The sequence below is a fragment of the Eublepharis macularius genome, chromosome 3, assembly GCF_028583425.1.
Source record: "Eublepharis macularius isolate TG4126 chromosome 3, MPM_Emac_v1.0, whole genome shotgun sequence".
In the NCBI taxonomy this organism is placed as follows: Eukaryota; Metazoa; Chordata; class Lepidosauria; order Squamata; family Eublepharidae; genus Eublepharis; species Eublepharis macularius.
In genome coordinates this window covers 183,571,531-183,581,899 of record NC_072792.1, presented here as the reverse complement: position 1 = coordinate 183,581,899, position 10,369 = coordinate 183,571,531, and the positions used below count along the sequence as shown (strand labels likewise).

At 48.7% G+C, this 10,369-nt stretch overlaps 1 protein-coding gene across 1 annotated transcript; it reads left to right on the top strand.

The window, feature by feature from the left end:
* Positions 1-595: 595 nt before the first annotated feature.
* LOC129326659 (galectin-1-like) lies at positions 596-10,149 on the top strand. Its single transcript, XM_054974952.1, has 4 exons — positions 596-677; positions 3,200-3,282; positions 4,610-4,772; positions 9,923-10,149. The coding sequence occupies exons 1-4, from the start codon at positions 669-671 to the stop codon at positions 10,073-10,075; spliced, it is 408 nt and encodes a 135-aa protein (XP_054830927.1). The 5' UTR covers positions 596-668; the 3' UTR covers positions 10,076-10,149.
* The last annotated feature ends 220 nt before the right edge of the window (positions 10,150-10,369 follow it).

Sequence of the window (10,369 nt, the reverse complement as noted above, 5' to 3'; positions counted from 1 at the left end):
TATTATGTTTGAAGGGTGTGATGGAAAATACATCCTTTGTAGGAGGGCTGCAGTACACTTCAAAGGTTTGCAACCTATCAGTTAATTGTAGGCTGATGGCTCCACTAAGACTTCCAGTGCAACAATTTTAAAAATAAAGTGTGTGTGTTTTGCTCACTGGCACCTACTGCAAGCCAATGCTGTCTGATTTTTTCCCCATTTTTATTAATTAATGCAACTATTTGTACCCCTCCTTTCCCCTTGACTCAAGGCAGCTTACAAGTAACAATCACAATAATACAGATTAAAAGAAAATAAAAACCTGAATACTTTCCCCCTAAAAGATCCCACATTTCCAGAGTATCTGTTCTGGTGGGGCCCAGCCTTGTTCAGATTTTGCTCCTGGTACCAGCTAATGGTCAATGTCATATAGAGGGAACTCATAAATCTTCATGCAAAAGGTGATTATTTAGCTCTTGAAACCCTAGCTTGCTTTTGGAAGTTGAAACTCCAAAGTATTTCTGATGAAGATAAAACCTCGGGTCTGATTGGTTGGGGAAGAGAAAGGGCGGGCGCCAAGCCTCTATTTAAAGTTCGGACAGCCCAATAAAATGTCATTGCAGGCTAGCTGTTGGACGCTGCCTTCCCAAGCCTTAGCAATCCCGAGTGGAAGTTCAACAGATTTACCAATGGCTCACGTAAGCTGTCTGTAGAGGGGCGGTCTAGGTGATGGCCTGTAGGTCCTTGACAGCTCAGTGCATTTGAACTGTTGGATGACAGCTGTGCACTGTAATATTTGTGCAGTGGTTAGGTGGAATGGGTTATGGGAGCTAAAATGCTTGTTGGCGGGAGGTGTCCGGGGTCTGAGGCACAGCCCCCGGCCTTGCCTGGAGGAAGCGGCCCTGCTGCACCGGCCAGCCATCAGAGCCAGAACCTGCCTATGCCAGGGAAAAGGGGCAAAGGTCCAAGGCTCCAGGGGGCTAGAAGGGGCAGGGTGTGGCCAGCTAGCCTCACCCTCCAGGGAGAAGGCCGGGGGCTGGGCAAAGTAGAGGGAGAAGGCAAGGGTGGGGAAAATAGGGACCCAGCAGCTGCCCAAGCAGAGCCCTTAGCTGAGGAAGAGAACCAGCCCCAACAGCTCAGAGCCATGCCCCAGCCTATACAGCAGCTAGAAGGCAATAGCCAGGCTCAGGGAGTGCCAGGAGCCAAGCAACTCCAGGTGGAGCTGCCACAGGCATTCTGGGGGAGGAGCTGGGCAGCCAGTCAAGGGGCTGCAGCTGGGCCTGCCTTCGGCAATCAGCAGGGTCAGGGAGGCTTGACAGCCAGGCAGCAGGACACAGCTGGTGCTGGTCAGGGGAGCCAGATCAGCTATCCCAGCTGCCACTACTTGGGGCAGCCCACAACCAGGCTGGAAGGAGGGCAGGGTGGAGAAAGGAAGCCCTATAAAGGCTGGCTGGGAAGAGCCCTGTGGTGGTGGTTTTGAGTGGGAGTTTGGAGTGGAGTTTGAGCAGAGCAGTGTGAGGGCAGAGGCCTAGAGGAGAGTCAAAGGAGGAACTGAGGGCAGAGATCAAAGAGGGTGAATGGCACAGGTTGAGCGGGCCAGTGAGTGGATTGAGAGGGAGTCTAGGTGATGTATACCACCCCTTCATCCACAGAGCAGGGTCCCGCAGAATCCCTGCCCCCCTTTGATGTCAGGAGCAGCCTGCCAAGCACCCTGCCCAGTGGTGGCCGCGGCAAGCCCTGACAGGAGGAATGGTAGCTGGGCAGCTCTGAAGCGGGACCGCGAGAGCTACTGGAATTCAAGGCATGTCGCCCCAGAAGGACGTCCCACTTGATTCTGTGGTGCTTCCTTCTAGGTAAAGGTTTTCAGAAGGAAAACTTGATCTGCTACAGCCAAAGTAAGAGCCTGCTGTTGTATTGAAATTTCTTAGTCATATTGTTACAGAAGTACTGTAGAAATGCAGCAACATTATTTCCTCCAGTGTTGTGTGTTTCCAGGTAGTGCATCTCCATAGCTATACTACCAGAATTGCTTTTCTGAGACAAAATAGAAGTCTTCTTGACGTCAGAAGATTGTGTACAGTATTTGCAAGTGCACAGTATTACATCTGGGCCACAAAAATGGGAAGCACAAATACTGGATGGGGGATACACTTCTGGGCAGTAGTATATGTGAAAGGGATCTTGGGGTAAGAGTGGACTGTAAACTAAATATGAGTAGTCAGTGTGATGCGGTGGCAAAAAAGGCTAATTCAATCCTGGGTTGTATCAAAGGGGCCATTGCATCGAAGTCGCAGGAGGTCATAGCCCCTCTCTATACTGCCTTGGTCAGGCCACACCTGGAGTACTGTGTGCAGTTCTTGAGGCCTCACTTCAAAAAGGATGTGGACAAAATCGAGAGGGTGCAGAGGAGAGCAACAAGGATGATCAGGGGTCTGGAGACTGAGCCCTACGAGGAAAGGCTGAGGGCCTTGGGAATGTTTAGTTTGGAGAAGAGGAGGTTGAGGGGGGACATGATTGCTCTCTTTAAATATTTGAAAGGCTGTCATTTGGAGGAGGGCAGGGAGCTGTTCCAGCTGGCAGCAGAGGGTAGGACCCGAAGCAATGGGCTTAAATTACATGCACAAAGGTACCGGCTGGATATTAGGAAAAACTTTTTCACGGTCAGAGTAGTTCAAAAGTGAAATCAGCTGCCTAGGGAGGTGTTGAGCTCCCCTTCACTGGCAGTTTTCAAGAAGAGGCTGGATGAATATTTGTCAGGGATGCTTTTGGCTGATCCTGCACTGGGCAGGGGGTTGGACTAGAAGGTCTGTATGGCCCCTTCCAACTCTGTGATTCTAAGATTGCTGGTAGCCTCACATGGGTGGAGTGCAGGGGAGTTGGCCCTCTCCTTCTACGTGGGATAGGGTACAGCTTGTCCCCTATGTTTGCTGCTAAACTGATTTATCTGTAACAGTTCATTAGCAGACATCTTTGGGAAAAAACAATTGCTTTTCAGGGCCCTGAGGACTAAAAGGCTCTTATATCTAGTGTAAAGTTTTACAGCATGGCATTTGCTTGCACAGATGGATGAAGAGGGTATTTCTTTGGCCGATGGTATTTCTGGGGCCAGAAATCTTTTAACCTTTCTCCTAGGAAAATGGGTGGATGTGTGTTACCAATTTGTCCACAGGCTAGAGATTACCCACATACCAATAACGCTGCGGCTTTCCCTCTCTTTCAGAACCTGATTATCAGCAACTTGAAGACACTCCATGTGGGTGATTCCATCCTTGTACATGGGAAGGTGATGCCAGATGCCAAGATGTTAGTATTTGTGGGTTAACAGTGGGCATATCTGTGTCCTGGGCATGTTTTAAAAATGGGCTGGGTTCCGTCTCCCCTAAAACGTAAAGGTAGTCCTCTGTGCAAGCACTGAGTCATTACTGACCCACAGGGCTTTTTTTCTGGGAAAAGAGATGGTGGAACTCAGTGGATTGCCAGCACAGGGGCAACTCTTGGTGGGAGGTGGTGCCCCTGGTATCACATGTGCGCACGCAAAGTGCGTGCACGCTCCCAGGACCAATGATGTCACTTTGGGCCAACTGGAACAAGAGGGGAATTTTTAAAAGTTAAATTGCCCTCGGAGAAAACGGTCACATGGCTGGTGGCCCCGCCCCTGATCTCCAGGCAGAGGGGAGTTTAGATTGCCCTCCGCGCCGCTGAGCGGCGCAGAGGGCAGTCTAAACTCCCCTCTGTCTGGAGATCAGGGGGCGGGGCCACCAGCCATGTGACCATTTTCAAGAGGTTCCAGAACTCCATTCCACCGCATTCTAGCTGAAAAAAAAGCCCTGCTGAGCCATGAGGGGACGTTGCATCATGACGTTTTCTTGGCAGACTTCTTGTTACGGGGTGGTTTGCCATTGCCTTCCCCAGTCCTCTACACTTTCCCCCCAGGAAACTGGGTACTCATTTTACCAACCTTGGAAGGGTGGAAGGCTGAGTCAACCTTGAGCTGGTTACCTGAGCCTGGCTTCCACCAGGATCAAACTCAGGTCGTGAGCAGAGCTTGGGCTACAATACTCCAGCTTAGCATTCTCTACCAATAATATGTTATTAAGCAATATTATATTAATATTAATGCTAATACTTATAATATTAATACTAATATTAAGCAACTAATATGTCTCCCATATTAGTTGCTTAAAACATCTGAAATGCACTGGAACCAAACCAGTCTATGGGACATGGCCAGTGACCTCCTCCAGTCATCCAAGGCATGAACCGTCCGTCCTTCCATCCTCGTCCTTCCATCCTTCCTTCCTCTGCCCCTGCTTCAGACTTTCATAAGATTGCAGGCTTACCCTCTGCTTTCCCAGCGCTTGAACTCCAAGCTCATCTGTGGTCTCTTCCTTCTGACTACTCCACAACACCCAGGAGCCCACCAAACTGGCTTATTTACAATATGGACAGCACCGCTCAATTTCTGTTCACACACTAAATATTTATTGTCGCTTGATGCAGCTCAATTTCTGAACTGAAGGGGGCACAGGCTAGAAAGAGCCAAAAAACCCTATTTGCTCGAATGTTTATATGTTTAGCTCTTGTTAAGCCCGAAGCCTGAACGTGTTGTCTGTGTGTTTTTTCCTCTAAGATTTTCCATCAACCTGGGAAAAGATGCTTCGAACTTCCTGATTCACTTTAACCCTCGCTTTGGTGAAGGGGTGATTGTGTTTAACTTCATGAAAGATGGAAAATGGGGGCACCCGGAGCAGAGGGCTCCTAAGATCCCATTCAAGCCGGGAGACGATATCAAGGTGAGTGGGAGATGGAAAGGAATTGCGGAAGAAGCCGTGATGGCTGCCTCCAAAATGGGAGAGGCACATTCAGTGAATGTTAGGATTGCCAACAGCAGGTTAGGAAATTCCTGGAGATTTGGGGGAGGACAAAGTTTTGGAGCTCGGTGGGGCATTATACAATGGAGGCCATCCTTCGAAGCAACCATTTTCTCCAGGGGAGAGAAGTCTGCAGCCTGGAGATCAGCTGTAATTTCGAGAGACCTCCAGGCCACACCTAGAGGCTGGCAACTATAGTGAGCACTGTGTGGTGCTACCTTTTTTTAAGAGAAGCTTTCGAAACTGGTTCTTATTAGGATTTTTCTATGGTTTGTGATTCTTTTATGGTAGCAGCAGAGTTATTTAGGCAGAAGCATTTTAACCCCAAACCTGCATTAATAATAACAATAACAACAACAACATTCGATTTATATACTGCCCTTCAGGACAACTTATCACCCGCTCAGAGCGGTTTACAAGTTGTGTCATTATTATCCCCACAACAATAATCACCCTGTGAGGTGGGTGGGGCTGAGAGAGCTCTGAGAGAGCTGTGACTAACCCAAGGTCACCCAGCTGGCTTCAAGTGGAGGAGCGGGGAATCGAACCAGGTTCTTCAGATTAGAGTCCTGCGCTCTTAACCACTACACCAAACTGGGGGCCAAACTAGAAGTGACGAATTACACTTGATCGAGTGGAGCACAAGTGAACAGGGAAGAATACACAGTCTGTTCACTTGCCCTTCAAGTGTAGTTCGTCACTGCTAGCTTGGCTCTCAGGGCCAAGCTACACATGACGAATGACACTTGAACAGCAAGTGGATTGAGTGGAGGGCAAGTGAACAGGGAGAAATACACTTGCTGTTCAAGTGTCATTCGTCATGTGTAGCTTGGCCCTCAGACAAATCATAGAAAAATATATCGAGGCTGATTCCATCCCTAGCAGTAGCTGGGAGAAGAGAGAAAGATCTTAATCTAAAGAGTTACTTTCCCTATAATGAGTCCACAGCCTGAAACTAGGCAACGAGGCTGAGGGCCAAACTACAAGTGATGAATCACACTTGAACAGCAAGTGTATTTGTCCCTGTTCACTTGCCCTCCTGTTGATCCACCCGCCGTTCAAATGTCATTCATCACTTGTAGCTTGGCCCTGAGAGGTATGGGTTTGGGGACAAGGCCTTCATGGCGGAGCACAGAGAGTTACATCCTTCCCCCTGGAAGGCCATGAGTCAAGAGAGAGATCTCCTGAGAGGAATAGACGAGTCAGGAGGCATTTCCACCTTAAACAAAAAGCTTACTTGCTAGAGTTACACACACATACAGAGAGACATGCAGCGTCCTCCAATGTCCAAGCCATGCTGAGTCGCTCATTCCAACAGATCTGAGGGGAGGGTTCACCTGGCGCCTAGGACAGGAGCTGTGTTGCAAGTTCATAAACATCACAGGTACCCTTAAAGTGGAAGCCCAAGAGCAGTCGTGCCTCCTGGGGCACTTCATGCCAATGTCAGCGACAGCCCTTTGGGAACTGGCCAACCCTGCCGCCCTCTGGAACTGACCCCTGGGAAAAGAGCTTAGGAAGTGTAAGGTGAGCTTGAAAGAGCTCCCTCCCTACAACAACCCAAAGGAGGTTATCCCAAACATGCAAGTGCTAAGATGGTCCAGCCCTTCCATTATGGACCCAGAAGCCTCACTTTCAAGCCAGTGGCAGGGACCTCTTGTTGCCAGCAACCCAGGAGAAAAATGTCCTGTCCTTTTCATAGTGGCTTAATGCGTGGAAACAGGCAGGTAAAACATGAAGGTAAATAACATCACCTGTTATTTGCTGCGCATCAGATGGCTACTCTACTGGGAGGTCCCAAAACAACCAAAGTTCTAGCCTGTTTCTGGGGGCCAAGCTACAAGTGACGAATGACACTTGAACGGCAAGTGTATTTCTCCCTGTTCACTTGCTCTCCACTCAATCCACTTGCTGTTCAAGTGTCATTCATCACTTGTAGCTTGGCCCTGAGTCTCTCTGGAATGAGTGGTGGCTTGTGGTGATCGCTACAGGATGCTATCACTAAGCCAAAGGGTATATTATGCTTTTTGCCCCTTTATAGAAAATGTCTCTGCTACCTCTCCAGAGACCTACTACTAGAGGTGTGTCTATGTACAAAAACGCCAATTCCTTGGCTACCTTCTTCCTGAAATGGCAACCGAGGTTTGAGTGACTTCTCTTCCTTGACTGGCTTTGGCTGCTCTCTTGCCAGGGTCCATCTTGGCTTGTGTCAGGGAGCGAGTTGCTGAGCTGAATGAAAGAGGACCCCTCACAGATAGCCTTCGTTGCAGATCACACCAGGGAAGGGGAGCTTAATGAGCTCTTTGCCTCTGCAATTGAGTCCCCAGCCCTCTCGTTCAGTCAGAGCAAAAGAGCAAAACAACAATGGCGAAGTGGGGAAAGGAATAGTTTTATTCTGTTATGCTGCCTCTATGCATTTTGCATTCACTTCTCGAGGGGAATCTATAAGACTATAAATGAAAACAAGAAGGACTATATTGTTATTAAAACAATTAAAATAAAAAAATTAAGAACACAGTATAAAAAACATGGTAAAAAAGCTGAGCATGTGAAAAGTGCATAAATGAATACAGAACCGATGTATTGTCGAAGGCTTTCACAGCCGGAGAACGATGGTTGTTGTGGGTTTTCCGGGCTGTATTGCCGTGGTCTTGGCATTGTAGTTCCTGACGTTTCGCCAGCAGCTGTGGCTGGCATCTTCAGAGGTGTCTCTCAGTGTCACAGTCACTGTGTCTCACAAGTGTCACTGTGACACTATGGGCCAAGCTACACATGACGAATGACACTTGAACGGCAAGTGGATTGAGTGGAGGGCTAGTGAACAGGGAGAAATACACTTGCTGTTCAAGTGTCATTCGTCACTTGTAGCTTGGCCCTGAGAGATCTCTGTCTTTTGGTGCTACACCTCTGAAGATGCCAGCCACAGCTGCTGGCGAAACGTCAGGAACTACAATGCCAAGACCACGGCAATACAGCCCGGAAAACCCACAACAACCATAGAATACAGAACCGCAAATCCAAGGGAATGTTCCAGATATTATACTGGTGCAATATGCGGTTGAAAACAGACATCTTAAAATTTGTACACAACAGCCCTAGACATTCACAAGCTGGAAAAAATGCATATTGAACTCACTTGTGTGACATTATCATGCAATTCCCACAATGACAGCATTTCAGGGAGAAAAGATCGGGTCCCTCCTGGGTTACATGAGAGACTTGAACTGTTGTCTCTCATATGAGGAAAAAACATAGATGAAAGGGGAAGTATAACAGAATAAAATCATTCTTTTCCTACTTTTGTTATTGTTGTTGTTTTGCTCTGTCTTTGGTGTGGCCCTCTTCTCCTGCAGCTCTCTTTCAGTCAGCCATTTCCCTGCTAGGCACCACGTGTGGGCCTGATCTGGATTGGCACAATGGCACATGGAAGAAGGGGCATGTCGGCCATCAGAACATGTGTAGGTGCCCAATAGGGCAAACAATGATCCCCCATCTGTGGGATGTCTGTGGTCTGGAAAATCTGGGAAATTGGTAGAGGAGGGCAGGGCAGAGAGCATTTATCTCTGTACACAAATGCCCCTCTCAGAACTCCGTGTATTTGGAGATTGAGTTTGCAGCAGGAAACTCACAGCTGATGTGTGATTCAATGAGTGGAAATCAGGCTGGGAAACTGAGGGCCAAGCTACACATGACAAATGACACTTGAACGGCAAGTGGATGGAGTGGAGGGCAAGTGAACAGGGAGAAATACACTTGCCATTCAAGTGTCATTCGTCATGTGTAGCTTGGCCCACAGATGCAACCAGGGCTTTTTTCAGCTTGAACACGGTGGAACGAAGTTCCGGAACCTCTTGAAAATGGTCACATGGCTGGTGGCCCTGGCCCCTGACCTCCAGACAGAGGGGAGTTTAGATGGCCCTCCACGCCGCTGGAGCAGCGCGGAGTGCAATCTCAACTCCCCTCTGTCTGGAGATCAGGGGGCAGAGCCACCAGCCATGTGACCATTTTCACCAAGGGCAACCCACTGAGTTCCACCACCTCTTTTCCCAGAAAAAAAGCCCTGGACCCAACCCATGAAAAACTGACAGACGTCGCTTGCCCCTCGTTCCCTCGGGGATCAGCCGAATCAACCCTGGCGATCAATAGGGTGACCGATGTCGCAGCCAGAATGCCCGCACATCCAAACGATCCCTCGGGAGTCGCGTTGCCAGCTTTTGGGGTGGTGGAAAGGGCTTACGCGGTGACTTACGCGGTGACTTATGCGGACACTTGTTGAGATTTTCAAAGCAAAAGATAAGACTGAGGTGGCTTGCCATTGCCTGCCTCTAGGTGGGGGCCCAAGACTTCCCTTGTGGTCCCCCATCCAAATGCTTACCGAGGCCCACCCTGCTTAGTTTCTGAGAGGCAAGCTACAAGTGACGCCTGACACAGGTTGGATACTTGTCAGCTTCCCTCAAGTTTTGATGGGAAATGTAGGCATCCTGGTCTTGCAGCTTGGTTGGTTCTCCATTTAATTAAAGTTTACAGCCCCCCCCCCCACATACACAGACAGGGTGGAGAGGAAGGAGGGGTGCCCGGCAAGAGCCCGATGCCTGCACTCCCCTCCCGACCGCATGTTCTCCCTCCCATAAACTCCTGCTCTGTAAACTTCTATAAGCTGCAAGACCAGGACGCCTACATTTCCCATCAAAACTTGAGGGAAGCTGACAAGTGTCCAACCTGTGTCAGGCATCACTTGTAGCTTGGCTCTGAGATCTGACAAAATCAGGCTAGTCTTGGTCATCCATGTTAGGCTCTTAGTTAGTTCTAAAATGCCAGTTAGGGAGTGGCCTTTGTCCAAGAATCTCGGGAAAGAGAGGCTGCCATAATGCCCCACTGAGGAGATATGACCACAGTCCCCTCTACATAAAGAGCCCAGACATATGGATGCTCTTGAGGCAGGACTGTGTGTGGTCTGGCCACTGCCTCCTATAAACTGTGCTGCCAGTGAGACTTGGTCTTCCATAACAAGGGAGAGGTATCTGTTTTCTTCAAGAAAACTGCAATAAGCTAACACTTTGATCTCTCCTCCTCAGGTCAATTTCACTTTTAAGAGCAACGAGGTGGCCGTGCATTACGCTGACGGCCATGAGTTTGATTTCAAAAGCCAACTAAACCTAAGCCTGGAATGCATTGAATACATCTCAGTGGACGGAGGCTTTCAGGTCCATTCTATCCACATCGACTGAGTTCCGTTGTGCCGCCCTGCACCTCTGTTCTGGAGACAGACGAGTCTGCAAATAAACTAGTATTTGCTTCTTGAGCTCTGCCTGAGCGTCTTCTCTTTCTAGACGTGTTTCTTCTTTCTAAAATCCTGTTATCATTCAAATATTTGCTTGGATGCTATTGTACCAAGCGTCTTTTGGCTTGCAGCTCCTCCACTGTTTGATACCGTGCGGTTTTTTCACTGTGAAGTCTTTTGCACTCGGTTTTTACAGCACGTTCAATACCGTTTCGCATCCCATGTTTTTTCTGCCTTTTAC